This window comes from the organism of the source record quoted next, unplaced genomic scaffold (assembly GCF_019419815.1).
Source record: "Pyrus x bretschneideri cultivar Hongxiangsu unplaced genomic scaffold, Pyrus_bretschneideri_v1 Contig53, whole genome shotgun sequence".
In the NCBI taxonomy this organism is placed as follows: Eukaryota; Viridiplantae; Streptophyta; class Magnoliopsida; order Rosales; family Rosaceae; genus Pyrus; species Pyrus x bretschneideri.
Window position 1 is genome coordinate 909,714 of NW_025999791.1, and position 16,669 is coordinate 926,382.

Here is a 16,669-nt window from a genome sequence, read left to right on the forward strand (position 1 = left end):
ACCGGGTAATTACATGATCGGATAATAATTGTAATTGGAGGTGATGATGCATCTAGTTGCAATAGTTTACTAGGGGCGTTGAATGGTCAATATAGTTGGGTTTACACAAAATAAATAAGATTAGGGATCCCATAAGATTAATAGTATTTTTAATAGTATTTTGTAGTCTACTGGTTTTGACCTCAGTTAGGAGTGAGAATTGCTTTATGAACAGAGAAAAATATTTTCATTGAGCTAACTAGAAAATGAAAATATGCATCAACTTATGCTAAAATATGAAATTCTCGTTTGACCTAAACCAAATTTTATTAAAGAAAATAGCCTTTTGAGTGGTGAAGGTAACGTTGGATTACCATTTTCTCACATGTTAGCTTCAGGGAATTGGAGATCATCGTAATGTGATTGAAGAGTGGATTAGAATTTTTATTTCTCATTACCAATCTGCAAAACCTAATCTTCGTTAAAAGCACGTTAGCTTGACTATCGAAATGTTTTGGGGTCTCAGATCAAACAAAAATTAAAGCTTCAAGTCTTGAACGTTGTAACTGAATTTGTAATGCATGAGAGCTTGAATTTGTGTACAAATCAGTCGTGATAGTCTAACTTTTAGGTTACAGGACTAATCCACCTTAGAATCATAAAACGGTACAATGATATATTACGATAATGATAGGGCAACAACATGATTAAATTCAACGAATCGGCCATGTATATGTTATTTAGAATCCAACTATATATATCTATCCACCTCCATGAAGAACAAGAATACATTTTGGGTTGACTTTTTAATTAGAAATGTATTTAGGTCAACTACGCACATCTTGTTAGTTGGGTTTGCGCCCCTACAAATAACCAATTCCAATCGCATTACCAAGACAAATATATTATTAGGAAACTAATTAATGGGTTTGATAATCAAGATGATTAATATTGTTACGAATTACATATATGTGATGTGTCAGTCACAGCTAGTGGAGAAAAACTTGTGTGGGGCTTGGCATGCCACTGGACTTTGCTAAGTGGCACTACAATCCACTAAAAAATCACCACGTGACAAGTCTTAAATATAATTTTTTTTTCATTCTTTTATATTTAAAATTCTCATAATTATTTTTTTTCGCTAATTAATATGCATCAATTTAATGGCTTATATTTTTTTCCTCCCCCCCCCCCCCCGGCGCCCAGGGGGGGGTTTCCCAAATATTCTCATAAGCATTGCGTACTTGAAAGGCTTCAATGTCAGAATTCACCAACATTCTAATTTTTACATCTTCTTAAAACTCCATTGTCTCAGCAGCAACCTACCAATTGAAATATATATATATATATATATATATATATAAAGAAAAAAAAAAAGAAGACTACCACATTAATAAAATACTCATAGTAAAGAACTAAAAAAACTATTGTATAAGTATGTGGGTAATTCGTATCAACATATTAACCATAACATTGATTATCATTTGAGCCCAAATATTAGCTTAACATGTTAACGAAAACAAATAAAAAATTAGGCTAACCCTAATACACCTATATATGGGTTATTCATGTCAAGTTCACATAATCAAATCAAGTATTGTATAAATAACGAAAAAAACTTAAAGATTATTGATTGATTTCCATGACAAAAGTTGGAGAAAGTGATTTTGTTTAGGGTACATAATTTTTTCTGAAGAACAGTGAGAGAAAAAAGTCGAAGAGACAAAGAAGTGGGAGAGAGAAGAAAGGGAAAGAGTCCTGCAACATAAATTGGAGGGAATATTTGGGATGGATAACCGTATCTTGCCACCAATTGTTCCCTTTTTTAAAAAAAGAAAGAAAACAAAAAAAAGACCCATTAAATTGATGTATATTAATTAGTGAGAAATATAATTATAAGAATCCTAAATATAAAAGAATGGGAAAAAAAATTATATTTAAGACTTGTCACGTGGCGATTTTTTAGTAGATTGTAGTGTCACTTAGCAAAGTACAATGGTAAGCCAAGCCCCAAACAAGTTTTTCTCCAGCTAGTGGCCATACGATTGAATTAGCAATGCACGAGTTGGACATATTTAGAGTCAAATAAGGATCATCTCCGGATCCTCTTTGTGAGGATCTCGAGAATTCTCCAATCACATATGTTCATCGTACATCGTGTGACCAATTTTCGTCAGATACTGTTTATATTTAATTTTAAATAAAAAGATTTACAATAATTTATGACTGCATGATATATGATAACAAATGTAATTGGAGGATCCCAAGATCCTCACAAAGAGGATCGAGAGAGGATCCTCATTCATTCAGAGTCCCCCACAAACTGTATACTTAGTTTAATTAATAACACTAAATCGTAGATGGCACTTTACCGTAACAAAAAATAATAATGTTTATGTATTCTGATGGAGGTTCAATCTCCATTGACTTCTCGCTTTCCTAACATTTAACAATTCAACCACTAGCGCTGTTCTTTTGTCAAATTTTTTTTAATAACAGTCAATTCAAATGTTGTTTAGCAATAATTAATAAAGGAGTATGGTGGCCGAATGTTGTTGCCCTCAAATAAGGAATGTTCTCTAATGGGGGCCATTAATTATGCAAATTATTTGGGTCTAACTTTACTATAAACAAAGTCAAATAGCAATACGCATCTTCTTTTCTTTTCTATTTCATCAAATTCATGCATGTGTCTCCATTTCGTGCAGATACCACTATTTAATTTGTTAGATTATGCTGAGTTTCATCAAGCGTGCTGATGTTTGTTGCGTTACTCTTGATGTTCCTGCCACCAGTTTTTTTAATCTTTCTTTTTATGAAGGGATGTGCTATCCACACATCTCATTTTACTTCTCACACATCTATTGATAATTTCTATCCGTTGATCTTCTTCAATTCATCCAATCCGACAGTCAAAAATTAAAAAAACTGTGTGAGAAGTAAAATGAGGTATGTGGATATCACACCCATTTATGAATTACTTTTTGGCATACCTTGTAGAATTGGGCTTTTTTTTTTTGTTTTGGGCTGGTCATTTAGGTTTCATTTGGGATGTGCTTCTCTATAAAACTCAAAGAGAACATATGGCCATGATTCTCCATAAAGGAATTCAAAGAGCCATAAACACTTCTAATTTAGAGCATCTCCACCTATTAGTGGAGGGCAATGACAATTGGAGGACAAGGGCAATAAAATTTCCCTTACTATTCACTCTAAATAGTAAGCAGTGAATTGACTGTAAGTAGTGAACACTTCGTGTGTCCCAATGTACACAAGTATAGCTTCCTTCTATAGATTTGGATCTATTTTCTTTATCGGTCAGGTTCTATTAACCTGGATGAGCGAAAGATCAGCTAAGTCGACTCAAAGATGCACATGCCTAGCAAGAACAAGGCATGTGACTTGCTCCTCACTTTGAACCCAACCTCATATTTTTTTTTTCATACCCTTATTTTATATATGATGTGCCGCAGATTTATACTGTTATGGAGTTTGCTGATAGCTGGAAGACCTCTTTGCCTTTTCATCTCTTAACCTCTGTGCATTAGTTGGGACGGTTCTGAAGATTAGCGTGGCAGGATTCCTAATGGGAAAACTAATAGAAATCGACAGGTCCGTCCAAAGCCACATTGCAAAGCATGCACCCTTGTTTTGTGTTAATCATTTTACTGCAAAAGGAAAGTTTAGTCCTTCCAAGGAACTTGTTGAACCTCTAAAGCAAGGGATAACTAAGTCTTCTTTACCTTGCTTGGAGGGATGGACAGCCACGATTAGGGCAGGAACACATCCAAATCCATGCTTGTATTGTACGGAAGTAGGTCATTTAGCCGAAACTGACTGATGTTTGAATCTCATGGTGGCATCTTTTTCAAGGCCAAAATTTGATGCGTTAATTTTTGTGCGGCGAAGAGGGGGTGGAGAAAAAGATTTTGCTAAATTTGGCAATGGCTTTTGAGACCTTTTGCTTTGTTCCAATAAGTGGGATGGATCATGCATGGATCCTCAATTTTTGGGAAGGAAGTCGATATGGGCCTTCATAATTGCACCCAAGTTTTTTCCCAAGTGGGGCCGTAATAGCCACCTTTTTTCCAATTTCTAAATATAGCAAATCTTTGATCTGAAGAGTATGATTCTCTTCCTACTAATTTCTTTTCTTTTTTCTCTCATTCTATTTAAACGGTTATGATTAAGCCACGTTAATATCTTGTTTTGAAATTTTTATATAAAGAAAAAGATAACAAGAAAAGTGTGAGAGAAGAAAATGGGAGAAGATAGTAATAGAAGATGAAAGAATTCTACCCCTTGGTCTAATTGTTTTACATTCTGCAATTTCATATGGGTTTTGTTTCAAGTGTCAACCACATGGAATGGCAGTATTATCCATTCTGTTTGGCTTCAATACAAATTCCCATGTTTTTCTCACCTGTTTTAGATATCCAGTACTCTTCTCTATTGCTAACTGCCTATTTATAGAAACTTTGCTCCCAATAAATATTGAAGTTATGAAAAGACAATAAGTACATTAGATCATCTTCAAAGGAGATATCAAATTTTGAACCTAAAATTTAAAATTTGACAGCTTATGTGGCATTTTGACATATTTTAATGTTTTACTCTCCGCTCGATATGTCAAATTAAGCTATTATTTTATTACATTATTATTTTTTCTTAATTTCTATCTTAACTTTAAATCTTACATATAAATAATTCATAATAAAAGTCATATTAATTAATTCAGCCACAAATAATTCAACAAAATACAACCCCTTAATTGAAAATAGAAGAAATAAAAGTCCAACTCAATAATCATCACCTCTAAGAATTTTCATTTTAAGGTGGGCAATTTTTCCTTTAATGCATAAGGGCAATCAGATTGAAAAACAATGGGCGATCAGATTGCTAGGGCGGAGGATTTCGAGTAGAAAGCAAAGAAGAAATTGAGCAGCTGGGGATTTTTCGGTTCCAAGCATGAAGACGCCGCCGAACTCTACGACAAATCTGCCAATACCTACAAGCTCGCCAAATCCTGTGAGTTTTCTTCTTTCTGCGTCGTTGATTGCCTTCCGATCGTTTGATTTCTTTGTCTTTGGCTTTACTGCTGTGTTTGTTTCCCGAGAAAATTTGATTGAAGGGAAAATTGCAGAAGAAAATAAGAATTGGATGATCTCTTATTGGAGATTTTCACGTCTTTGGTATTTTGGGAGATTGAATTAATTCAATCATGCGTTTCCCATAAGCTTCGGTCTTTCTGGCTTCCTTCAGTTTCAGCGTTTCCCATAAAAAAATTTATATTTGAAGTTGTTGTCAAATTTGATAGCAACTTCTTTGTTGCCAATTCATGTCAGCGCCATATAGGAATTAATATTTCGGTTGGAGAATATTAGTGTAGTCTTTTAGTACTGTTATAGCTTATGTGGACATTTCTTAATCGTTATTTGCACTCAATCATCATACACTTGTTCCCAATGTAAACATAAAAAATAATAAAAAGTTGGTGCATGATGAATTTTTAGAGTGCTAAAAATATTCTTAAGCCAATGTGTTGTTTGCTAAGTACTATAATTTGATTGGAATTGCACCTTTCAATTGAATTTCGTATAAATCATCGAGATCAATGTGGTAGGAGAAAAAGAAAAATAGAAACTTATTTTCACTGATCAAGAACTACAAAAGTATTGCAGCTACCAAATCCGTAACTAAGAGCAACTCCACCGTTGCAAAGGCCTCCTAGGGCAAGTCACTATTGAAAAACCTTTAATGAATAGTAACATCCTTTTGCATCTCCATCCCTACACTGAATAGTCATGACAATAAGCAATAAAATGTTAGTTTATTTTATAAAATAATACAAAATAACTTTATTTGTAATTTCGGATAAGATTTTTAATCGTTCTAGTTGCGCCATGTGTCATTATCCGAGAAGACAATTTTTTGTGATAGATTTCGATAAGATATTTATCCAATGCCGTCGTGCCACGTGTCGTTACCTTTTCAGAATCGTTGAGTATAGATTTCCGATAAGATTTTTAACCAATTATGTCGCGCCATATGTCACAATCTAAAGACAATCTTGAAGGATAGATTTCGATCAGATTTTTAACGAATGATGACATGTCATGTGGCATTATCTACAACCTAATCCTTTATTTTTCATCCATATAACCCACTATCTAGAACCAGAAATCACACACCAAAATCAAAGGGAATTGTTATTAGCACTCCAAAAATCTCATTCAACACTTCAAACTTTCTATATTAGGAAAGAAAAAAAATACTCTTGTGAGGAGTGTAGAATGAGATTTTTGAAGTGCCAATAATATTTCCCAAATCAAAATCTCTATCATTATTCATAGTTTCTGCTTCATTTTTCACCAAAATCAAAATCTCTATTATTATTCATAGTTTCTGCTTCATTCTTCACCAAAATCAAAATCTATATCATTATTCATAGTTTCTACTTACTTCTTACAATGTCTTCTTCTTCAAGGATGTTGTGGGAAATCAAGGAGCAAGAGAAAGAATTGTTTAAGTAAGGTGAAGAAATGTTCAATCTCCAAGTGGCCCAAAATGAGATGGAAGACGAAGAGGATGGGGAACGTAGAAGAAGAGATGACGAAGTAAGAAGCTAAAGAGCTTCACATTCTTGTCGAGTCATCCAAGCTATGGCTTAGATCTGCAGGCCGTTTTGCAAACTTTGATAGAAACAAACAACGACGAGGTATGGATCTCTTGGACGATTATTTTGTCTGTAACAGTGCATTCCCTAATACGTACTTTAGACGTCATTTTACAATGAAACGACATTTGTTCAACAGAATCATGATTGCTGTTTGCAACCATGATTCTTACTTTGTGCAAAAGAATGATACTTTTGGTGTGTTATGGATCTCATTCCTGAGCAAAAAATTACTGCTGCCTTGAGGATGCTTGTATATGGAGTACCACGAGCCATACTATTTAACAGACGACATTTACCCAAGGTGGTCATCATTTGTCAAAATAGTGCCACGTCTGTGAAGTGCAAAAGAAAAAACACTTTGCAAGCTGTCAAGAGGGGTGTAGGAAGGATGTGAAGTGTTGTTTTGGTATCCTCCAAGCTCGTTGGGCGATTGCCATAGGTGCTGCCAAAATGTTTGATTTAAAGTCGTTTCGATCCATCATGATGACGTGCATCATTCTTCACAACATGATTGTGGAAGATGAGTACGATTATGATGTCATTGATGAATATGAGCCAGACACGATGAACAATTCCAGAACAAAAATTTATTGAGCTCATGACGCCACCGAAGAACTCGTGCAACACGAGCCATTACAAAGGGATAAACGTTACAATGAAAGGCTCATTCAACCCATATATGCACAATGCCCGGCAAATTGACTTGATAGAGCACCAATGGGAATTGAAACAAGCTCAAGAAACTTTTAAGTTCATTTAGTGTGTTTGTTTTTATTTGGTGTGTTTTTTAAGTTCATTTAGTGAGTTTTTTTTTTCTTTGTTTTCTTTAAATTTGGTGTGTTTATGTCCTTTGAATAAAGATTCTCTTAATTTAAATAAATTACCAAATTAAATAAATATACTCTTAGTTTAAATAAAGTACTAAATTCAATAAATTAGGAACAACATAAAGCACTTTATTCAATAAATAAGAAAGTACAACCCAAAGTGATTGGAAAATTATGGGTTCCGATTAAAAACAAATTCCCTAGTCCTTCGTGAATGGAAAATCATCACCTAACCAATTTGTGATGCTAGGATCATCTCCTCTTGTGGTGCTAGGACCGTCTCCTATTGTGGTGCTAGGACCATCTCCTCTTGCCATCGCTTCCCTTGCACGCCTCATTTGCATCATGTCTGTTTTCTCCGAATTCTAAAAATATTTAGAATTCGGTGACTTCCCCTCTAAAGGTTCCTTCATAATGTCATGATCTTGTTGAGCCATTTTTTCTTCTTTAATCTCTTCCCTTTCTTGCCTAAGTATCTCTTTTTCTCTCATTAGCTTGAAATAATTTCTCTCCAGCTGTAGCTTTTGCCTCATTCTAGCCTTATCAGCCTTAAATTTAACCATTTCCCATGCCAAAGTCAATTCACCTTGGCGAGCAAGTTCTTCCATGTATTTTCTATAATCATTCTTGGAAGCACTCCATTTTCTGTTTAAAGCCTTCTTACCTTGAGGCCTAATTGGATAACGGGTCGACCCCGACGCTTGTTCAGGGGGGCGTTTCTAGCACTTCTTCTACGTCATCTTTATGAACATGTGAGACATGATTGAGCGTAGAGTGTAAAAGGGTACTGTTTATGACAACTTCTGGACTGACAGACATAACTCTAAATTTAGGACAATCTTTGACAATATTCCAACATTACCACCGGCTGAATGATTTGTTTTTGCTTTTGGTCTTGGCATTATACCAAGCTTGTGCTTGAAATGTCTACACAATGCGGGAGAATAAATAATTATAATCAAAGTAGCTAATGTAAATTTGGGTATAGTACAAACAAATAAATAATATATTGTTACCTGATCCTTTAATTTTTCCCCACTTCGAAGATTACTACTAGTTTGTGCCAAGGCGTCTCTCCACATACTAAATGATTGGCTGAGTATTCTCCAACAACTGGATATCGATTCTTTTGTTCTTTTCCCACCAATTTTCTCAAGATAATTGGTATGAATAAGACTCCACATTTCTTGCAACTGTATCTCATTACTCGTAATCGAATCATGAGTAACTTCAACCCTGCTAGAACATAACGTAACATCTTTAATAAGTGTCCAATTCATACCTGCATCATTAGTCATTTTGTTAGAAAACAATTGGATTGAAACTTTGAGAGAAAGATAGGAATATGGTTGAAAGTATTTGAGAAAATATGAAATTATGGTGTAAGGTAGAAGATAATGAAAAGGTATTTATAGAAAAGTAAAATCAATTTTATTTTTTAATTTTTCAAAATTGTTTTTTGGATTTTTTTAATTATTTTTTACATTCTTTTTAATTTTTATTCACATAATTAATTTCTACCGTTGGATTAAAAAAATTTTGAAATCCAACCCTCCATATTGTGCCACGTGGCACAACGGTAAAATTTCAAAATTATTTACTGTGCTTTTTTTTTTAAATTTATAAAGGCGAATAACGTGGACCATTGATCTCAAATCCAATCGCTGAAATTAAAGAAGATTTGAATTTTTTTTTTTACCGTTGGAAATCCAACGGACGCGGAGCTGCCACGTGGCCTCCAACAGTAACATTATGCAGGCCTGCGCTGCGGGTCCCAGCGCCTTCCTAAAAAAATATTAAAACATGGCTGGCGTCGCCCTGACGTCAGTGTTGCATCACCCCCACCTCAGGCTCTCGGGCCCCTTCCTACGTAATCACCGGCATGGGTAGGACATGATTGCTGGGGCTATTGCCCCTTGTTCTGGAGCCGGTCCATCGAGCTACTCCACACAGTGGAGTTACTCTAACTGGGTCACTTACGTCAACCAAGCTTTAGATAGGTCCCAATTAAAGAGTAGAAATTGAAGATGTCTTTCCACAGTTTTCTTATAATTAGACAATACTAACTTTTTCGCACATGCATACAAATAATTATTTTTTATTTTTATTTATAAATACGCATTTGCAAATATGCTTGTCATTGTAGCTATGTACATATTGGTTACGATGGGTGAATATGAAATGAGTGAATAATATATAAAATAAAAAAAAGAAACTCACGAATTTCCTCACCAAAAGAGAAATTTGTAGTAATCCTCTCTAGAACCAGAAGCTCTGAAACACAAACTGAGGTAAAACCCTAGCTGCCGACCTTAGCCCTTGGCTTAGGTGCCAGTGGCAACCCCCCCTCCCTTTGTCTTTTCCTTATTCTCTCCTCTCATTCTCTCTTGCTCGTATTTTAGTTTTCCTTTCAGCTTTGTTTCGATTTTTTGAGATTGGTCTCCTCCTTTCCCTGAGCTTGTCTCAGTTTCGGGCTTCATGCCCTTTCTTTGGCGATCATCATTCTTTCTCCAACCTCCCTCTTTTCCGGCCCCCCACCTTTCCTTTATACCTCACCTCCTCATAATCCACCCACACCCCATCCTAGGCTTCTATCTTTGTGCGCCAAATCGAAAATGGATGCTAGATCCATCTCCCGTACTCACTTCCTTTCCCCCAGCAGGCATGCCGGAATCCCTTTGAGGCCAAGTGTTCAGTGGTTTCGGCAGAAGTAAGGGTATTTTTCATACCCCTTAACCTTACCTTCTATCCATGTGCTAATATATTTGTATATATTTGCAGGGATTTGTCATGGTGGTTCGGATCTAGTGGCTACTTCTCGGTTTGGCAGTGGCAAATTTTGGTTATGGTGTACTTTTAGTTGTGGGTTTGTAAGTTTTCTATTACGATGTTTTGGTCAAATTGACCACTTGGTTGCTTTCTCTAGTTTTGCTGCTTTGGTGGCTACTGGCAAGACGTTTGTGATACCGACTGCATTGGCAGACTGCGTTTGGAAATTAGGGATTAGGGTTTTAATTTGTGCTAGTTTGCTTATTGGGCTGGGCTTTATGTATTTGATTCCCCCAACTTGCTTTGGGTTACTTTTGCTTTCCGTTTGCATTGGTGTAACCTTTTCTACTTAATTAAGGAATGCTCCTTTTCGACCAAAAAAGAAATGAGTGAATAAATGAAGTTGTTGATAACAGTAAATTGGAGGTGTACAGATTAAAAACCGATGTTTCTTAGTACACGATGTCTATCAACTGATAGTGTTCTTGTCATTTTATTTGGTGTTCATGTGGAATGCTAGCCAATCATAAGTTAACTCGTTTAAGTGATCGCATCAAATGGTTCAACAGTAATCTTAGATCAAAACAATAATTTAATCTGTCTATTAATTGTCTGATGTTCGAGTTAACACATTATTAATTATGTTTAATGGACTGCTTAAGATTTTGCTAAGTCTACAAAGGCTGGGACGGCCAAGCATCAAACAAAAACTTGCCTCACAATGAGCAGGTCTGAGTCCAACAAACAAGCCTAACCTAGGAACTACAGCCACCACAAGGCCCCGAAAATTTCCAAATATTTTAGCATTATGTAAAAACAAAAATAAAAACAGAAGAACAGAAAGAGACCACTGTGATAGGGAAAATGTAGGGGCCATTTCAACAATGTAATATTTCAATTTCGACTGGGTTATCTAGTGGTGTGGGTGAGTAGGGTGATATGTAGAAATAGGTTAAAGATTCACGAACTCCTCATTTGTAACCTCAAAAAGGAATATTTCAATTTAAGGGAGGAGAAAAAAGCCACCGTCTCTCCTCAAATGCAGGATGAATGATGAGCCAAAATAGGGTTTTGCTCGTCTCTCGGAGTTAAAAGTTTTCCCTAAGCTCGCTATTTTTACCAAGGAACGCCTTTTAAGGAAATACACTAAATTTTTTTCATATCAACTCTATATAAGGACCTTCAAGGTTAATTCTTTGAATCAACGACTCTCTCTTTATCTTATTTGTACATATTTCACACGCGTGCACAAACACACACACGTCCCACAAAATCAAGATGGAGCGTTCCGGGCGTTTGTTTTCAACTGTCTTCATTCTCATCTTGCTTTTGGTGGCTATTGGTATCTTTCTCTTTCCTTATCTTAATTTGATCTTTATACCTAACAGAAGATATAACAGTATTTATATGTGTGGGAAGAAGTTCTGAATTCGAATATTCCTTCTCCCGTTGATAAAAAGGAAAACCAGAATTTTATAAAATCATATATGTGGTTTGACATATTGATGCATGTTTGGCAGGAACGGGGCCAATGGTTGCTGAGGGGAAGACAAAAGAGAAGTCGTCCAAGAATGAGAAATCATCGAAGATTTGTGAGTCTCCGAGCCATAAATACCGCGGTATTTGCTTTCGGTCAAGCAATTGCGCAACTACATGCAAAAAAGAGGGATTTATGGGAGGCAAATGTGCTGGCTTCCGGATGAGATGTGTATGCACTAAAAAATGTTAAGTCATACAAATGCGTATTTGGATGCATGCGTGGGAATAAAAGATTTTTTTTGTTTCGTTTGTTTGAAGAGAATAAATGACTGAACCCTAATTCACAAATTTGGAAAAGTAACCATATTTTGGACCCCATATAAAATTATAATCATCATTTTAGTTTTATGATAATTCTAACCAAAACTTAATGTAAAAGTAGTAATATACCCTTAATGACAAAAAATTTCCCATTAATCTTAACCATGAAAAAAGAACAATTAGTTGAGATCTTGAAGCATAAAAGAGGTAGCATCTTGAATACTACAGAGTACCCCTACTCTCGAACCCCTCCATTTCTTACACTCTTTTTTTTATTTTTTTTTTATCAATATATGTATAGAGTAGGTATAGATATTCAAGTGTAATCAGAGAACGTGAAAATTGAAGATAACCTAGTAAACTAAACATAAAAATTAATAAAAAACAGAATCTTCGAAGAAAAATTTGAATCTAAAAATAGAGCAGCAAAAACCCTTTTAAGCTAAAATCTATGTGAGGTTTTTCTTCTAAACTAGTGATTGAAAATATAAAAGCCAATAATGTAATAAATCCCGAATAATATAAAAGCCAATAATGTAATAAATTTCGAAGAAAACAATTCACATAAGAAGCTGGAATAGAGTCTAATTGGATTCTTGCAAGTTTGGTGATTATGGCCTGTCCCACCACAGCAACTGCACTTTTTCATTATCCTTTCCTCCCCTTGAGATTGGGATTCTATTTATGTTGCGTCTTCCAGATACAACTTGTCTAATTGGGCATAATACAACTTTATTCTACACCTCTTCTGGCACACTCCATTCACTCTTGTTTCCAACTGGCCAAATGGGCTTCGCATACGCTAACACAATTGCATTGGCTGTGTAGAATTTGGAGCACATATTGTACACTGATGTGTTGCGAATTCAACATGTAGCAGTTGCATGGACACATGGAAGTTGATCGAGATCAAACCTTCTACATGTGCATGTCTTGGCATTTAGGTCAACTATATGATATAAGTTTGTCTCATGTACTTGCAATTCATAGTGATTAATGGAAGATACCTGCATAGTTGTCAACCATGTGAAGAAAAAGGAAATTAAAAAATGCACACACAATACCTTGAAGAAACATCAAAACCGATAATATGTCTAACTCAAAACTTACATCTATTGAAGTCTCACTAATCTGGGCATTGTCTTGAAGAACTTGACTTGGTTGTTCATCACCCAAAATGTCATCATTCTCTTGAATTGCCACTGTTGGTGATGGGGAATTGCATGCAATTGGGTGCTTATCTTCAGGTTCATTTAGAGGATATGTTGTAACATATAACATAATCTTGTCAGTTTTGCAGAAAGACTTTCACATACCCAACTAGTCACATCGTCATTGTCAACAATCACCATCATATTTTGCATCCCTAAGTTGGTCATGCATTGATAATATACTGAGATTCTAAATTCACTCGGACTAACACGAAGACGTTGATATATACCATGTATAAGATCTTGATGAGTAACTTTGGTTGACACTACCATTGCTTTCTCTTGACCGTCTATGTATTGGCTATCAACCCTCCTCCATCCGTAGTGGACCATGGTCACAATTAGATTCATATTCTGAAGGGAAAAAAAATTAATTAGCACTTATAACTAACCTACTTATGCAAGGTGCCAAACAAAATACTGAAATAGTTGCTTTATTGGAGCTTCTAATTCTTAAATCAACTTGTTGATTTGTCTAAGGATTCATAATATATTCACCTGCATTGTAACTTGAAAATCATTAAAGTTTTGACTAAAACCATGATATGAAATATCAAAAAGTTGATTTAGGAATTGGAAGCTACAATTGACCAACCATACCATTGTTTCTTGGACAATTTGAAAACGTTGCTGTGTCCTGCTACCTTTTTTTTTTGGTCAAAATGTCCCTGCTGCTTAATTATGCAAAATGGGCAAAGAGTGCTCTTCTGGTTTAAGGTGAGAAACCATAAGGTTGCGAGAGAGTTTAAAGAAGGTTTTGTTTTTGTTGTGAGAAACCCCAATATTAAGGGTAAATTAGTACTTTTACATCAAGTTTTGGTCAAAATTATCATAAAACTAAAATGGTGGCTATAATTTTATATAGGATCTAAAATATGGTTACTTTTCCAAATTTCCCAATTCACAATGGGTTTCCATGTGCCCTTGTTTTTTGTTTTCTTACATTGAACGGACATGAGTTATTTTTATGTTTGAACGACTTAAGATTTTTCACTAATGCATTTTTCGTTTCAATTGTTTCTCGAAAGAGTGCCCGTCTGTCTCTAATGCAAATTTAGAAAATGAGATAACTTAATAGTTCTTGCCCACAAAATCCTCTCCCTAACAGGCTGGACTGGTCCATAAGAATCACAGCTAGCGGCTACAGTTAAAATGTGCTTGTCTCAAACTAGAATGCCAAAACCTTAATATTCATGGCCAAAACCTTTACGTGCCCATCTGTTTTACCTACTTATAGACTCAGCAATTTTTGACACGACACAATACAAAAATAATGGGTTTCAGGTCAACATAATAACTAATCGGGTCATTAACGGGTTCTTAATGGGTATACACGCGGGTAACACGTGAGTAACCCGATTCGACCCGTTAAGAAAAAAATTATTTTGATAATTTCAAAGTTTAATTACTAAAAGATTTATTATAAAATACAATATCCATATTAATATATACAGTATATTCTATATTAAATATATAGTTTTGTATTATTATTCTATATAAGTCAAAAAAAAAAAGTTTTAGTCATTATTTGTTTTTGTTATAAGTTCCTTATTATCATTACTAGGATAAATTTTACCTAACATGTTGTTGTCCAAAATTAAAATAAACTAGTATAGTATTTGTATAGGCAAGAACTAAGAAGACATACATACAAGTATGAAAAATGTGAACAAATATATAAACACTCGTGATTCATCATTATTCCTCCATGAGTAGTTAATGGTTACACTTACCTTATTGTTTAGATTTTTAAAATCCTCAAAATCCTCATGAATAATGTTTTTTATTTGAGGGAAAAATTAATAAAATTAATAATAATTATTGTAGAAATGTAAAAAATGTACAAAAAAAAAATATACAATCACTCATAGTGAACAGCTTTACAACTTTCATGAAGGGCCAGCTTGGAAATCCAACACTATAATCCATAACCCTTAAATTTATATTTAACCGTCGATTGTCATTTACACTTTATTCTTCTTACTGAATTTCATTTTTAAAATTTTCTTTTTTGAAAACATGATCATCTGGCGGATGTAAGAAGATGAATAGTTCAGATCTTTGATATCACGTTTCGATATTTACGGTTAACTGAAATATGAGTTGATGTCATATAATTTGTAGAAACTTTATAAATATCAAGCAATATTGTCACTAACTGTAAAACTCTGAATATAATTTCAAGGATCCAAACCATTCATCTTCTTGCATCATGTTTTCAAAAAACAAAATCTGAAAAAACAAAATTTGATGAGAACAATGAAACGTAAATGTAAACAACAATTAACAGTTAAATTTTGATCTATGATTTATATGATTATAGTGGCGAATTTCGAAGTTAAGCTCTTCATGAAAGTTGCAAAGTTTGTAATTACGATCGTTTATATATTTTTTCTATATTTTTTACACTTCTACATTAATTAAAAAACTATTAAAGACTTTACTTAATTAATTAAGCTATTAATTAATTTATACCCATTTTGTTTCAGAAGCAATGGATGCTAGAGATTCAGATTCAGTAAACCTTAGTGATGAGGAGTCCATGGAGATTATAATGGGAACAGAACAAGATCTTGGAAGCGAAAGTATAGACAATACAAATATGAGTCTTGCAAAGAAAAAGGCTAAAGCAATTAATTTAGGTACTCGAAAATATACGTAAAAGAAAAATACGTTTTTATGTTTTGGATGTGACAATATGGTATGTATATAGTTATTTAGTATTATTTTTTTCATTTGATTATTTGTTGGTTTAAAATATATTTTCCTTAAAGGATAACGGGTCGGGTCATATTACTTGGTAATATTATCGGGTAGGTTCATTTTATCCGTTTATTTTAACAGGTGTTACGCGACACGACCCGTTAATATATCTAGTATGACACGAAAATGACACGAACACGAAAAACACGACACGAATGTCAGGTCTACCTACTTACATGTCTCTCTGTCTCTCAAATCGCATGTTCCTATCATCGTGCCTATTATTTTGGCCTCTCCTGGGATTAGTACTGGACCTATGCATTGAGACTTCTTTGTTTTTTGTACTTTTAAGTGAGGAATACAAACTTGTTGTCTTGTAAGATTTTCTCTTTGTAAATTGTCCTGTACTTATAGGTTAGCCTTGCTTATTTTTCTTTTCTTTTTCTTGTCGAGTGATTAGAAGGTGCACCGATCCTCAAAGAAACGACTTGTTATTTGATAATAAGATACTATTTGATGCCTCTCTCTAGTGTGCGGTAGCTTGTGGAAAGATTGGCTAGAGTCCTGCTTGTATCAAACAATAAAAGAATGTCATTAATACTAATATTATTGGATGACTTTGATGTGGTCTCTAATTATCAATGTTCTTTGATTGAAACCTTTGTGATTTTCAATTTTTGATTGAAGTTCCTGACATTAAT

General features: G+C 34.4%; 1 protein-coding gene and 1 long non-coding RNA gene across 2 annotated transcripts; both read left to right on the plus strand.

Annotated features, from left to right (window-relative positions):
- Nucleotides 1-9,466: 9,466 nt before the first annotated feature.
- Nucleotides 9,467-10,676, plus strand: LOC125470860. The gene is made up of 2 exons (XR_007253230.1): nt 9,467-10,195; nt 10,267-10,676. It is a non-coding gene; the product is annotated as an uncharacterized LOC125470860 (long non-coding RNA).
- Nucleotides 10,677-11,463: 787 nt separating this feature from the next.
- Nucleotides 11,464-12,038, plus strand: LOC108868119 (defensin Ec-AMP-D1-like). Its single transcript, XM_048570451.1, has 2 exons — nt 11,464-11,596; nt 11,775-12,038. Exons 1-2 carry the CDS (start codon nt 11,533-11,535, stop codon nt 11,981-11,983), a joined length of 273 nt encoding a protein of 90 aa, XP_048426408.1. The 5' UTR covers nt 11,464-11,532; the 3' UTR covers nt 11,984-12,038.
- Nucleotides 12,039-16,669: the final 4,631 nt, after the last annotated feature.